Source organism: Camarhynchus parvulus, chromosome 20, assembly GCF_901933205.1.
Source record: "Camarhynchus parvulus chromosome 20, STF_HiC, whole genome shotgun sequence".
In the NCBI taxonomy this organism is placed as follows: Eukaryota; Metazoa; Chordata; class Aves; order Passeriformes; family Thraupidae; genus Camarhynchus; species Camarhynchus parvulus.
In genome coordinates, this window is record NC_044590.1 from 13,681,161 (window position 1) to 13,696,155 (window position 14,995).

A 14,995-nucleotide genomic window follows, 5' to 3' on the forward strand; every position below is an offset into this window, starting at 1 on the left:
CGTGGATGACGCTGAGAGTGAAGCTACCCAGAGCCCAGGGCCTTCCTTCCAATGAAATCTCACCCCTGGGAGTTGCCAGAGCCAGCTGAAAACAAGGGGGCAGCCAGCTGTGTTCCCCTGCTTCCAGAGAGACCCTGGTGGCTGTTCTTGTGTCTGCTGGGAGCTCCACTCCCACTCTGTGCCTCCAGCAGAGCCCCAGGTATTGCAGGTGTGTCAGTGAGCCACCACCCAGAGCAGAGCACTGTCCCCAGAGAGGAGGACACTGGCTCGGTCCCCGGTGTGGCATCAGCCCCTTATTTCCAGCCCCTCTCCCCATCAATGAGTGGCTGGCCTCTTTGTACAGAGCCTCAACTCTGGCCTTGGTAAGAACAATAGTAATAATAATAATAATCATAATCATAACTACAATAATGACAGTGATGATGATGATGATGATGTAGCCAGCCCCGTGCCAGGCTGAGCAGCTGTGCCAGTCGTGCCAGCAGCACTCGGGGCCGCGTGTCTGATGCGTTTAACTCTTCTTGCTCCAATTGCAATGCAGGGCTCGGAGCACTGGGTATTTATAGAGAGAGAAGCCCCTAGGCTGGAAGCTGTAGCTCTGAGGAAAACTCTGAGAGCCAAGACGGAAGAAGCACGTGCAGGGACCTCGGAGGGGAGCACGAGTGGGAGCCTGACCAAAGTGGTGGTGACGGTAGGGAAAGCCAAGGACGTGGCAGGCCAGGAAGAGCCGGCAGCTGCAGCCTTGGAGACGAGGAAGAGAGCCAAAATGATTGCTAGTCCCGAGGATTTTGAGTCTGTGTGGGAGGATGAGCTCTATGAGAAGGAAAGCAGGGGTGCGTCCAGCCCAGGGGAGGCACATCCACCCGCCGAGAGTGCAGAGGGGGAGCCCCAAGAGCTGGGCAAAGGCGCAGCCACCAGGGAGCCAGGGCTGCCCAAGCCCTGTCAGCAGCCTGAAGAGAGGCAAAGGACCAAGATTTTGGAGCCAGAGCCTCCCCAGGGAGAAGGTGAGGTGCTCTCCAAGGACCGTGCAGCCTTCAGGAAGCAGGAGGCCAGAGTGGCAGCCACGGCCCCAGAGGTCCTGAAAATTAAAGTGAAGGTTGGTGACGACAGCTCAGAGACTTCTGCAACCCAGAGGATCATCTACTTAGGAGATCCAGAGGGGGAGGAGAAGGACAGTAAAGCACACCTGGTCTTGGACACTGGTGGGTGCCTTGGCTTGGAGGAGAGACCAGAAGCCCCAGTAAACACATCTGGGGAGGGATCCCAGCATGTTGCACCTGTGGCAGAAGGGCTCCAAGCCCTCTCCTCAGCAAGTCACCAGCACAGGACAGTGTCTGAAAAACCCACTGGAGCACCAGAGCCACCTGGGATGAGCTGTGATGGGACCAGCCTGGAGGGACATCCCCTCTCAGGGTGGGAAGAGCTGTCCCTGCAGCCAGAGAAAGCAGCTGGTGCTGGGGTGCCTGGAGGAGCACCCATGGGAGGTGAAGCCCTGCTGTGTTCCCAGGAGGTGGGACCAGAGGAGATGGAGCTGCAGAGCTTGGTGGGAGGCTTGAAGCCATGTGGCCTGGCAGGGGATGGCCCCAGGGCTGAGGAGCACAGAGGGAGCCCAGCACAGTCCCCAGACATGTGCCCAGCACTGGAGGGGCTCTCAGGAAGGGTTGGAGCAGACAGCGACAGGGAGGAAAGTACCAGAGTGGTTCTTCAGATGGAAGAGATAGAGCCCAAGTCACCTCCATCATCAGCTGGGTCTTGGCAGGGCCACACTCACACCACAGGGCTGGAGGGGGACAAACCCAGTGCTCCTGTCCCTCCACCCCTTCCCCAGAAACCCAGCCCAGTCCCTGTGGAGCCATCTCCAGGTACGGAGCCTCAGGGCACAGACCTGTCCCTGGGCACCAGCCCTGCCAGAGAGGTGGCCATGCCCGAGCATGTGAGCCCCTCCATGGAGGTGGCACTACCCATGGGCACTAATCCTGAAGCTGAAGAGCAATCCCAAAATGTGGGATTTGCCTCATGGAAACCCCATGAGGTGAAAAGTCCTGTTACAGGAGAACCACCCCAAAACACAGACACTGCAGCAGAGTCGATCCAGGTTAGAGACTTGGCTGCCAGGGAGGTGGCCCAGGACATGGGCACAGCACAGAGCAACATGTCTGCCACTGAAGAGCCAGTGCAGGAAGAGAAGCCCATGATCAAAGAGCTCTTCCAGGGCTCAGGTTCAGGGAAGCCAACCAGAGATGAAGGCTCTGGGATGGAAGAATTGTCCCATGACAAAAGCCTTGGCATGGCTGAGGTGCCCCCCAAGGGAGAAGAAGCAGAGTACCAGACTGAGACAATCCTGAGGGACTTGCCCCTCCACACTGCAGATCCCAAAGCCCAAGAGCCACAGCAGGACTCAGAGTTCAGTGTTGGACAAGATCTGCAGGGTGGGAGCTGGACAGTCCCAGAAAGCACCAGGGACAATGACCTGGCTCTGGGGCAGTCACCACACCATGACTCTCCCCCAAGAGCAGCTGCTGATGTCCCACCCTTCCAGCCCCCTGCAGCAGGATTGTGCCAAGGAAGCGAGGCATCCCAGCTCTCTGTCCTGGTGAATGAAGGCAGGACAGGGCAATCAGGTGGTGAGACACATCCAGCAGAGCCTGGGGTGTCGGTGTGCGTGGCTGGGCTGGCAGGAGCTGTGGCCCAGGAGCACGGGGATGCTGCCGTGGCCCCAGGAAGCCATGAGGACAGCAAGAGCTACAGGGAAACTTCCGTGGCCTCCAAGATCAAGATGTTTGAGCAAGGCGAAGCGGAGCGAAGGGCGGCCCAGGAGGGACAGGAGCACGTGCCTGAAGCTGAGACATTGGTGACAGCCACGGGGAAGGCAAATCTGGCACAGGATCTGCCTTTGAGCACCAGCCTCGCCTCACCCTCTGCAGTGGGACCTGTGTCCAGTGTGGGCTCCTTGGCCCTCGGGCAAGGGGCCGGCTCAGGAGGCACCTCCCAGCCTCACTCCCTGAAGGAAGGAGTCTCTGCTGAGCCCCAGCACGAAGACAGTGCCGACCTGGCCTCGCCCGACTCCGGCTGTGAGCTCACCCTGGCCGAGGCCGTGGTAACTGCACCGAGCCGTCCGGACGGGCCATTCGTGCGCATGTTCTGTGGCTCTGCCCGTGTCCAGTGGCTCCTCACACATCCATTGACTGGCAGCAGGCGCTTTGCATCCCTGTCCTCTCTGTCTGTGTGTGTGGTCAGGCTTCACTGGCTGCATGCGCAGCCGCTGCCCAGTCGGTTCATCAGCTTTTGTTTTGCGCCCCCCCAACATTTTGGCTCCCCGGAGAATGCTGAACCCAGGAGGGGCACCCGAGCTCCGTGGCCGGGAGCAGGAGAGGGCGCCGGGGGGTGGCTGGAGGAGCTGGGACTGTCACGGACACGCGGCCCCAGTGCGGCGTGCCCACGCTTCCAGCTTCACCCCTGCATTTCCTACGTTGGTTGATTACCCCTTCTTGCTTAGCTGCCACCCTGCCCTGCCTTCAGCAAGCTGGTGGCTGGCTGAGGGAGCAGCTTCCCTCGCTCTGGTGAGCGCTACAGCAGCTCCTGCAGAGTTCATTTCCTTCCGACTAACCCTTTTCTCTAATCCAGAGCAAATCTCAGCAACCAAGTGGGGAAGAGAAGGATTTATGTGACCCATCAGTAAAATCCAGCCTGAAAGAAGAGAATGTAAAGGCTGCTGTTCCAGTGGTCTCGCAGGTCTCAGTGCTGTTTTGCTAAGTGCTTCTCCCGGCAGTGTGAGCGCTCGCCCCGCGGCCAGGGCTGTGCTGCCCCTCCGCTCCCCTTGCAGGGCTCTCTGTATGTATTGGTCAGACACACCCCCCACACGTGTCTGCAGCGTGTTCCCCGGTGCTGCTGGACACCCTGTGTTTCGCCCATACCTCTCAACCTCCCACAGTGCCGAGGGAGGGGTGTGCCGGCACGCCCGGCCGTGGGGGATGGCCCTGGCCATAACGCCTGGAGCAGAGGCCAGGAGGTGGGGTTTCCTATGGCATCGGTGAGCTTAGAGCTGTTCCGAAGAGACAACTGGGTGTAGATTTCCCATGGCTTCATGGCAAAGTGTGGCAATGGGACACGTCCCCTCCGATGGCAGAGTTGAGAGGTATGTCCGTGTCTGGAGAAGAGTGGATGGCGGGAGGTCATCCCTTGGCTCTGGCCGTGCTGTCAATTACACTGACCAGGTCACCCTGAGACTCACCTGAGGCCTCTGGAGGGGCAGGTGGTGTCAGTGGGGCAGACTCACCCCGGGGCAGCTGTTGGGCTGGACCTCCCCCCAGGGTGATGCTTCACAGGATGCTCAGTGGAATTGGCTCATTCCTCTTCAGTGGAATTGGCACCCTCCTTTGCTTCTCCCTCACCGTGCCTGGCTGATGGGCCCTTTCCTTTCAAACTCTTCTCTCTTTCTTTCCCTTGTTTGTTGTTTTTTTTTTGAGTCACTGACATCCGATAGCCCTTCGTCTGAGCTCTTTCTGAATGTCTCCTGTCAGACCCATTGTTTTGCATCCATCTGCTTCCACCGGTGCACTGAAGTGCCTCCAAGCTGGCCGAGCTTTTTTTTTGTCTGACCGAGCCTTTTTGAGATGATTCATTGCCAACAAACTTTTGGCACAATCCAATGGAGTCGCCTTCTCTCCCGCAGCAAAGCCACTGCTGTCAGAAAGGTTTCGGTCTCCATGCTTGAGTTGTGTTTGACTCTACTCTGTGATGTTTGCTGCAGCCTTCCTCCTCCTCCTCCTCTCCTCCTCCTCCTCCTCGTGCTGCTGCCGTGTCCGCGCTGGCGCTGCCCCGCGGTGCTCACGGCCCCGTCTCTCCACGATTGTGTCTCCTTCAGAGAGCGGGGGCGAGGGAGGGCCCCGAGGAGAGGGTGAAACCGCCCCGGCACAGGGCCCCCGAGAGCGACACCGGCGACGAGGAGCCCGACCAGGAGAAGGACTCGGTCTTCCTGAAGGACAACCACCTGGCCATCGAGCGCAAGTGCTCCAGCATCACCGTCAGCTCAACCTCCAGCCTGGAGGCGGAGGTGGACTTCACCGTCATCGGGGACTTCCACGGCACAGCCTTCGAGGACATCTCCCGCAGCCTGCCCGAGCTGGACAAGGACAAGAGCGAAACAGAAGACGAAGGCCTGGTCTCCTTCCAGCACACTGACAAAGTAGTTCCTGGACTGGAAGAGGATGTCAAAGGCAGGGATAAGGTCTCCCAGCCCAGCCCAGATGTCTCCCAGCCAGAGGTACACAGGGACACCATTCACTGAGACCGGCCCGGTGCCATCGTGCCTCTGTGTCCCTCGTGCCCGCGTTGCCTGGCGCGTTGTGCTCCTGGCTGGTTTTGGGGAGCATGCTGGCTGCCACCCCCGTTCCTGCCCAGTGCACGCTGTGTCTGTGTTGCATGGCTCTGTCACGTGCTTGGTGCATCTGCTAACCAGGAGAAGTCACTGCCACCTGTGTCCCTGCATGTGGCTGTCCCAGCACAGCCCACAGCAGCATGTGCGCTGCAGGGAGGGCACGTGGCACTAACCATGGGAGCTGTCCTCGTGTCCTGCATGAATTCAGTGACCAGTCTGTGTAGTGCAGAGCCCTGTGCTGCCCACTAACCTCTCTGGTCATGCTGGGGCTGGGAGGGATTGGCCTCGTGGAACCGCCCTGGAGCTCATGGAGGGTCACTCTGTGCTGGGAGGGGTCATAGCAGGGCTAACAAAATTGCATGTGCATGTGTGTGGGGCTGAGTGCATTCATGGGGATGGAACAGCAGAACCAGCCCCAGCTCCGTGTGGCCTTGTCTCTGTGCTGGGCAGGGCCATCTCTGACCAACCCACCTAGGGCAGCCTCCAGCCCTGCAGGTAAGTCCCCAGTGCTGGCCAGAGCTGCTGAGATTAGTCCAGACCTAAAGCCAGGAAGGAGCTGCAGAATTAGAGGGAGCTGTCTCTGAGCCATCCTGGAAACCCTGGTGTGTGGCTGTGGGGGATCCACTCCAGGGCTGTTGGCTCAAGAATACTGAGCACTGGTGAAGCATCCCCCATGCAGGAGCCCTGGGCAGCTCCAGTTTCCTGCAGCAGGGCAGTGCTGCCAGCCTGTGTCCATTCCCCTGAGGCTCTGACACCTTGGGTGTACCCAGAGCCACCAGGAGCTGGTACAGATCACAAAATGGCTGCAGCACAGGCATGAAACTGGCTTGGTGGCTCTCACTTGGCTTTTGAAGAGCAGTTTGTCCTTATCCATGGTATATATAAATCTATCCAAAAAAATCCCAGGGACAGAGCAGCAGGGCTGATTTGGGGTGTGTGGGTCACAGGGCACTGTGGGTGGTGCCTGTCTGCCCAGGGCAGCAGCCCAGCCCTGCTGTTTGCCCAGGTAGGACTCAATGTGACACTCACAGAACATCGTGTGTGTGGCACCTGCAAAGGAGCGGGGCAGGGATGCTTTGCCAGGGGCTGCTGCACAAGGAGCACAGAGTTAGAGTGGCTGGGCTGGAAGGGACCTTAAAGGCCATCTCTTTCCACACCATGCCATGGACAGAGCACTCAGGGCTGTTGGCATGGTGCCCCGGGCTCTGCTGACTCTCTGCTGTTCCTCCTGCAGCCCTCAGCGCCAAAAGCAGACGCTGTGACTGTGAAGAAGCCCGAAGCAGAAGGCTCCGCTCCCCATCGGGTCAGCACCACAGCCATGGCCCAGGTGACACGGTGGCTCCCCAGAGAGCCTGAGCCCTGAGGCTCCCCAAAGCCTCAGCCCACCCAAGCCTGTCCCTGGCAGCAGCGCTGGGAGGGCAGTGGCTTTGTGGGGTGGTTGGGGGCCTCTGCTCACCCTTGGCATGGTGAAGTCCTCAAAAAACACAAGCTAAAGCCCAGCCAGGGATATTGTCTGAGTGTCCCTGGCCCCACCTGCCATGCTGCTGGGCAGTGCTGGCACACAGGAACATCTCTAGTGGGTGACAGCCACCAACTGGCTGTAGCTTCATTGCCCTCCCTGGCTTCCTCTGGCAACAGGATATGGCCACATTGTCCCTGCAAGTGTCACCCGCTCCCTGGTGGCACCTCCAGGCTCACCTGGTTTCCTTTGCCCTGGCAGGTGGACGGAGGCACCCCGGGCAGCAGGGACATCACCACCACCAGCACTGCCCAGGCTGGCACCACAGAGACAGCGCTGGTGACCTCAGTAAGCGGGGCTGGCCCTCGAGGGAGGGGCAGCCACTGTCCCCTGCGGTCCCTCTGCCCCTGTGGGAGTGACCGGGGCCACCTGTGCTGGGGGGACCCTGCCCCACTGGGGGTGTCTTTGGAGGGTGGCACCTGCCACATTTGCCCCATGCCAACATGAGCCAACGTGCCATCTGCTCTTCTTTCAGGACCACGGCACCAAGGCTGGCAAAGGGGCCGCTCCCACCACAGACCTTCGCTCCCTGTCACCGGTGAGGGGGGACCTGGTGCCACCAGCAAGGCCAAGCTGGGGAAGGCAACCCTGTGGGGCTGGAAGTGGGTGGGATCGGTCCCACTGGGCCCCCTGCTGTGTTCCCAGCACTGGCACCCAGCTGATGTGTTGGTACTGGGAAGGGAAGAAGGATGCTCCTGAAGGTTGGGGAGGAAGAAGTCAGGAGGCCCCAACCTGTGGGCTTCTTCCTATGCCAGATCCATACCTTGAGCATCTGCCTGAGGAGGACAATTCCCAAAAATACCCCAGTCCCTGGTGCATTGGGCTGAGATGCATTTAGCTCTGGGTGTCCTGCGGGGTCACCCAAGGGCCCCCACAAAGTCTCCTGACTCCCAGTGGAGGTGGTGACCACCAACCATCCTGCCCAACACAGCCCTTCCTCTGGAAAGGGATTTCTTACTGCACCCCTTCGTTTTGATGGAGTCCAGCCTGGCCAAACACCGGGTGCTGCACCAGGCTCATCCCTTTGTGCTGCAGGGAGAGCAGCCCTGGGGCTGGGCTACCAGTGCATCCTTCCCAGCCTTCCTTCCCAGCCCTTAGCATGCAAAGTGGGATGGACAGAGGCAGAGGCAGCCTGAGAACTCCATGCTACAGTGGCCTTGAGGGTGGGCAGGGAAGAGCCAAAAGCAGCCATGAGACCCTCTGCCCACTGCAGCTGCTGTGGGACTGGATACCTGTGGAAACGTCTCCCTGCCCCACCCAAGCCCTTGGTGCAGTTGGAAGCACAACTCATTGCCTTTTTCCCCTGCTGTGCTCTCCCCTCCCATGCTGGGCTGAGGGGGTACACCCCAGAAGGAGGTCCTGGCTGGCTGGGGGCTGGGCTGGGGCTCCCCAGGAGCAGAAGGCTCTGGGATGTCCCCAGACCACACTCCAGGATGTCTCCTGACCACTGTGTCCCACTGCTCGTGTCCCGCAGATCTCGGACGGCTCCGCTGGCAAGGAGGTGCTCACCAGCATATTCAGTGCCACTGCAGAAACACTCTCCACCTCCACCACCACCCACGTCACCAAGGTGAGAGCAGCTCCAGGGCTTCCTGAAGGCCACTGGAATTAGGAGATGGGTGGATTTATGTTGTGCTAGGTACAGCAGAAAGGGCCCCTCTCCTTCCAACAAGCCAAGAGCTGTGTGCTGTCCCATGGAATGGCAATCCCACAGAGTGCTCTGTGCCCTGGGTGCTGCCTGTGCCATCCAGCCAGGTGTGACCACAGCAGGCAGGCACAGCCAGGGGTGAGCATTCAGCCAGGGGCAGGCCAGGGGTGGGAAGTGAAGGAGACGAGGCTGCAGCAGAGTCTCACCCATGGCCATTGCATCCCCAAATTAAATACATGCTTTTCTTCCAGGGAACAAGGGACAGGGTGGGAGGAAATGGCCTCAAGTTGTACCAGGGGAGGTTTAGATTGGATTAAAGGGAAAATTTCCTCACAGAAAGGGTGGCCAGGCACTGGCACAGGCTGCCCAGGGCAGTGGTATGTGACCATGTTCACAGTGGTCAGGTTGGGGGAAGAGATGAGGATCTGACTCCATGTTTCAGAAGGCTTGATTTATTATTTTATGATATATATTACATTAAAACTATACTAAAAGAATAGAAGAAAGGATTTCATCAGAAGGCTAGCTAAGAATAGAATAGCAAAGAATGATAGAAAAAGCTTCTGTCTCGGACAGAGTCCAAGCCAGCTGACTGTGATTGGCCATTAATTAGAAACAACCACATGAGACCAATCACAGATCCACCTGTTGCATTCCACAGCAGCAGATAACCATTGTTTACATTTTGTTCCTGAGGCCTCTCAGCTTCTCAGGAGGAAAAATCCTAAGGAAAGGATTTTTCATAAAACAGTCTGACAGTGGTGGAGTCCCATCTCTGGAGGGGTTTCAGAGATGTGTAGCTGTGGAACCTGTGGTGGCTTTGGCAGTGCTGGGGGAGCAGTTGGGCTTGGTGATCTCAGAGAGCTGTGCCAACCTCAGTGATTCTATAAAGACAGCAGCAGTTCTGTGAGGGAGCTGAGCTGCAGGAGCGTGCTTGGCACCTGCCCCAGCCCTTCTCCTTCCCCTGGGGCTGCTGTGTGCCTCCCTTTTCCCTGAGCCAGGGGCAGTGGGAGCTCTGCTGGATTACAGGGCAGTTCTGAGGGGATGCTGGTGCTGTTCCTGCTCCTGTGGCAGAGTTCCCTCCCCTGCCTGGAGCTGGCTGCTGGGGCAGGGGTGAGAGCTCTCCTTGTCCCCACGCAGACTGTGAAAGGAGGGTTCTCCGAGACCCGGATAGAGAAGCGCATCATCATCACGGGGGATGAAGATGTGGACCAGGACCAGGTAGGAGCAGGATGCTCTGCCTTTGCCCACTTCTGGCTGTCCCTGGATGCAGCACTGCATGTTTCTGCTTCTGGCTGAACCTGTTTACTGCTTTTGGCCAAAAACTGACCACCGAGGCCCCAGACCTGTCCAGCAGGGCGGGTTCCCATGGGTGCAGTGACCCTCAGGCCATCTCCCACCATGAAGCCATGGCAAAGGCCACATCCCAGTGCAGAACAGAGTGATGGCATCACTTTTTTGTGCTCATAAACACATTTCTAGGTGTCCTTTCCCTGTTGAAATACTCCAAAGTGACCCAGGTCACCTCTCTCTTCCAGCACAATCTCACTACAGATTGAGCCTCTCCAGGTGACGGTGCCTCAGTGTCAGAGGACAAAAAGTGACACACTTTTGGGATGAAATAACAAAGACTGACACAAGTGTTTAGGTCCACAAGGTCACTTTCCTGTGCCCTCACAGGGATTTGTTACTTAAGAAAAAAAATAAAGAGATAAAGTAATTAAAAGGCTCTGAAATAATTTTTAGAATTATAATAATGAATTTGATAATTCCTGTAGATTTTTCTAGTGTTTTCCTCTGCCCAGGTTTCAGTAGCACATCTGTACAGAAAAACAGCAGAGAAAGGCAGCTCGTGGGGGCTCTGAGTCATGGATGAATTCCCAATCATGCTGGATTCCCATGCTGGGCTTCAGCCTCTTCTGCCAGACTGCTGTGGGTTCAGCTCTGAACCCTGCATTCCTATCCTCCTGGAATCCCACTCTGCTCCTTGGAATGCTGCTCAGCTGCTTTCTGGCTGCAGTCACGGCGCCTGATTGCAGGAGAGGGAGGATAAATGCTCTCTCTCACCCTTCTGCTTTCCAGGCACTGGCTTTAGCAATCAAAGAGGCAAAACTCCAGCACCCTGACATGCTGGTAACCAAAGCTGTGGTGTACAGAGAAACAGAGCCCTCTCCAGAGGAAAGGGACAAGAAACCTCAGGTAGGTGGAGAAGCTGCCAGGTGTGATTTACACCTGCTGGTAATGGTGGTGTCACAGGTCACAGTCTCTGGTCCCCACAGATGGTGGCATGGTGGCTCTGGGCTCAGCCACCTGGTTGTGGTCAGGAAGCCACTACCATGCCACTGAAAGCAATGCTGTGGATGCCACCCTGCTGTCCTGCTCAGCACAGGGCTCAGAGGCCTGTATTTGATGTAAAGAGGCTCATTTGATGTAAAAAGGAAAGGAGACCTGCTCATCCCCTGGGGTGGGAAGGGAATGAGGGGATCTCAGGTTTTTGGGTAGGCTGAGGCACTTGGCTACAGGTTATGCAAAGCCAAAGTATCAGAACAATGTTGGCAGAAATTATATTTTCTTTACAAAAACTGCACAGGCTTTCAGTCCCACTCAGATGCCCAGGTTTAGTTTTTATACACACACAGGTGTAGGCAGCAGCACACAAGGTTTGCACCTCCCTGCAGGCACCCCAAAGCTGTCACAGTCCCAGACACTTCTCTAGGGCTTGGGGAGTCCTGCCCCACCCTGAACCCCCTCTTTGACCCCATTCCCCCTGTCAGCCAGGAGATGCAGCTCCTCTGGGCTGGCACAGCCACCAGAGCCCTGTGTGGGAGCAGTGGGGACAGAGCTGGAGAGGAGAGGGAACAGTTCTGGGGGCTCTGGCCGAGCCAGGCTGCAGGTGCCTTTGGAGAGGCTCCTTGGAACTGGGATTTTCCATTTCTTTATCATATGAAGGTTCTGATTGGCAGCTTTTAAGCCTGGAGAAGTGACCAGCACTGCAGCTGGGGAGGCCATGAGAGGCTGGTGGAGCTGCCTCGCCCTGTCCCACAGTACAAACATTCCTGCATCCCAAAGGATCCACCCAGTTTTAGTTGAATGGCTTAAAGTGAGGGAGTGACAGCTCCCCTCATGTCCTTCATGCACCAACACCAGCCCAGTGCCTGAATTCCTGCTAATTACCAGAGCTCCTGCTAATTAAATGCAAACTGTGGCCCCGAGTGTTTGCAAGGTTTCTATCCAGTGCCCTCATCCAAAGAGGCGCCTCCATGGACTGGCACTCCATGACTTGGTCCTTTCCATCTGCCTTGCACAGGAATCTTGACCAACATGTTCCTGGAAGCCAACATCTGTATTCCAACCTGGAGAACAGGGGAGAAGGAGCCTTCATGCTGGATTTATCAGCAAGACATAGACATCCTGGCTGCAATGTTCATGGCAAGAGACAGAAATTTTTAAAAAAGGAATAGCAAATATATTATATATATATATACATACATACATATATATATATATATATATATATATAACAGGAAACAAAATGCATCCTTGCACTGCTGCTATATGCTGGAAACGAATAGCAAACAACACCACCAACAAACAAAGCCAACCCTCTGCAGATAAATTGAAGAATTTCCTGGATTGGTGATCAAATCAGATTTTAAAAGTCATAATAATAACAATAATCTTGGTAACAATACAATCAGCCACCATCTTGCATGTTACATGAAAGGACACACAATCATGAGTTCATTTGTTGCACACTGAATGGAAAGGAAAACTGCTTTGCAACAAAGCAAGTAAGCAAACTGAAGTAAAAAAACACAAGCAGAAGCAAAACCATTCCCCACCTCTGGAAAGAAGAGAGAAAAACATTCAAGTTATGACCTTAGAGTTATTTTCCAATTCACAAGTGTCGTTTCGCCCTTCTCCTCATTCCATGCTGGTTTTTTGCATTTTTTTGGGGTTTCTGTTAACTCTTCCCCTTCCCTTCCTTATCTTCTCTGTGCACTTGTCCAACCTCTTGTTCTCTGAAGGTATTTAGGAATGGGTTTCATTTCAAACAAAGCAAATGATATGTACATGGTTTCTCATCTCTAATGAGCAGCCTGTGGGGTTTCATATGGATGTGCATTTCAGTTCTGTATATTATTCTATATAACAGAGGGGGAGGGAGGGAACAATGCTGAAATAATTCAACAGTGCTGGTACAGACGATGCCAACATTTTTAAAGGTTAACTCTTGGATTGACTGTGGTTGGTGTACTTGGAGACTCTTAGATCACCCGTGGGACTCTGAGTCCTGCAGGAAGGAATGGGAAAGGTTTTGGCTGCTGCTGGCTGGGGGGGAAGGGGAGAGGGACAGGGACAGGAGTGTCCTGCTGGTGATGTGCAGTGTGTGGTGGTGAGGTTTGGAGGGGCAGCGTCACCTGGAGGGGCAGGGAAGGCTCCAGCTCCAGCAGCCCCGGGCAGGATGGGCTCCCAGCCCCAGAGCCACGGGCTCAGCTGGGAGCGAGGTGGGAGCCGCAGGGCTCGGGGCTCCCCTGCAGGAGCCTGCCCCTGGGTGGGGTGGGTTTGCTTTGTTTCTGGATCCCAATAATGGAGGTACTTGAGTTTTGTGGTAGGGTCAAAGGCAGAGGGGCTGTTTGTGCCCTGCCTCCCCCACGGCCAGGGGTGTGATGGCAAAGGGCTGGGGACAGCACTGGCAGGGCCGTGGCAGTGCTCCCCGGTCTGCCTAGGGATGGGCAGTGCAGGGAGCGTGCTGTGCCCATCCCTGCAGTGTCCCCAGCGTCCCAGGCTGGATGGGAGAGCCCCAGAGGTGTCAGAGGAGCTGCTCCCAGCTCAGCCTTCAGCCGAGGCTCCTCCAGGGCTGCCTTTGGAAGGGGACCGTGGGCCAAGCCCAGGGCCCCGTACACTGTGAACCAGGCAGTTCAGGTAGGCTCCCAACCAAAACCAGAAAGGAAAAGAAAGAAATGGGTTTCCTTCTTGGAATTGTCTCTAGCTCCTGCAGAAACCGAAGGGCCCATGATTCTGCACCATTTTGCCTTTAGTCTCCCACCCCTGACACAGGCTGTGCCCAGGAGCGGGTGTGCTCTGCCAGGCCCTGCCAGGGCTTGCAGGATGCCCGAGCAGGAGCTCCTGAGCCTTGAGGATGCCGTGGGCAGCCCCTGCTCCCCCCTGCACTGCCCAGCAGGGAGCTGCTGCTCGCTGGCAGCTGCTCCCCAGTGAGCCTGTTCTCCTGGCAGAGAGGCGTGGAAGGCAAGAGCACAGGGGCTGCCAGTGCCAGTGCCCATGCCCAGCTGCCAGCCACGCACCTCCAGAGAGCACAGCCCCAGCCTCACAGCACTTAGGGCAGCTGCAAAGAGGCTCCTTTTGTCTCATTTGTTTTCCCAATGCACCCAAGCCAGCCGTGCCCAGCAGTGGCACTGCCAGGGTGGTGGAGGGTGTTCGCCATGGCACAGTTCAGGGCTGGGGGAGCCCACCTGGCTGGGGCACCTCCACAGCCCACCCGAGGCTGCTGTGAGCCTGCAGAGTTGCTTTCAGCGTGGTGCCCAGCCTGGGAAGCAAAGGCTGCCCTGGGATTGAGCAGCTTTACCAAGTGAGGCTCCCTGTGCTTGGGCTGCCGTGAGTTCTGTTTGCAGTGAGCAGCCCCTGGCTCCCGCAGCGTGTTCATGCGTGGCACTGTCAAAATCTTTTTTTTTTTTTCTTAAAAAAAAGAAAAAAATGAAAGAAAAAAAGCTCACTGCTTGTTCTCCTGGCGAGGTGTGGCTTACTGCTGCTCAGCCCCAGCCTGCCCATCACCACACTGTTTCAGATAGCTGGCCACTGCTTGTTTTCTTCCAGGGGCCTTTTCTGTGGAAAGGGGTGGGAGACATGAGTGCCTGTTTTTACCCAATCCCACAAATTCATTCTGAACCTGGCCTGCGATTGCATGAGTAATAATAACAGTAACAATAATAATAATAATAATAATATTTATTTTTATTTGAGAAGCACCTTACCAACCAACTGCAACGCTCTGTTGTTCCTTCACTAACTCTCCTTTTCTCTTCCCTTGTTCTCCCTCTCCCCCTTTGGTCATACTCCTTTTCAGTGCTCGGTGGTGTATGCGTGTGTGCTCACTGTTCTTGTATTCAATAAAAGTGAAATAAATGTGTTTGATGCTAAATCACCCAGGGGCCTCAGAGGACTCTTTCCTACTGATAGGACGGAGAAGGGAAGGGTGAACCTTGCAACGGGAGCACTGCACATGGAAATACCAGGCTTTGTCTAAAGAGAAGATCGTAGAAATCACAGAACCCCAGAGTGGCTTGGGCTGGAAGGGAATATAAACCTCATCCTGTTCCATCCCCTGCCATAACCAGGGACACCTTTGGCTAGACCAGGATGCCCCATCCAGCCTGGCCTTGGGCACTGCCAGGGATGTAGGGGCAGCCCCAGCTGCTCTGGGCACCCTGTG

At 56.3% G+C, this 14,995-nt stretch overlaps 1 protein-coding gene across 9 annotated transcripts in view; it reads left to right on the forward strand.

Annotated features, from left to right (window-relative positions):
- The window catches only part of EPB41L1 (erythrocyte membrane protein band 4.1 like 1), a 62,882-nt gene extending 48,175 nt beyond the window's left edge, over nt 1-14,707 (forward strand). For 4 of the 9 annotated variants that reach the window (XM_030963232.1, XM_030963236.1, XM_030963233.1 and 1 more), the window contains 8 exons: nt 4,865-5,263; nt 6,612-6,704; nt 7,098-7,184; nt 7,372-7,434; nt 8,371-8,466; nt 9,685-9,765; nt 10,627-10,743; nt 11,852-14,707. In XM_030963232.1, coding sequence (XP_030819092.1) covers nt 4,865-5,263; nt 6,612-6,704; nt 7,098-7,184; nt 7,372-7,434; nt 8,371-8,466; nt 9,685-9,765; nt 10,627-10,743; nt 11,852-11,860 — 945 coding nt within the window. In that variant the 3' untranslated portion in view covers nt 11,861-14,707. Of the gene's footprint in view, nt 1-4,864; nt 5,264-6,611; nt 6,705-7,097; nt 7,185-7,371; nt 7,435-8,370; nt 8,467-9,684; nt 9,766-10,082; nt 10,183-10,626; nt 10,744-11,851 lie in introns of those variants that run through there. The other 5 variants (XM_030963235.1, XM_030963237.1, XM_030963238.1 and 2 more) reach the window with 5 other exon arrangements.
- Nucleotides 14,708-14,995: the final 288 nt, after the last annotated feature.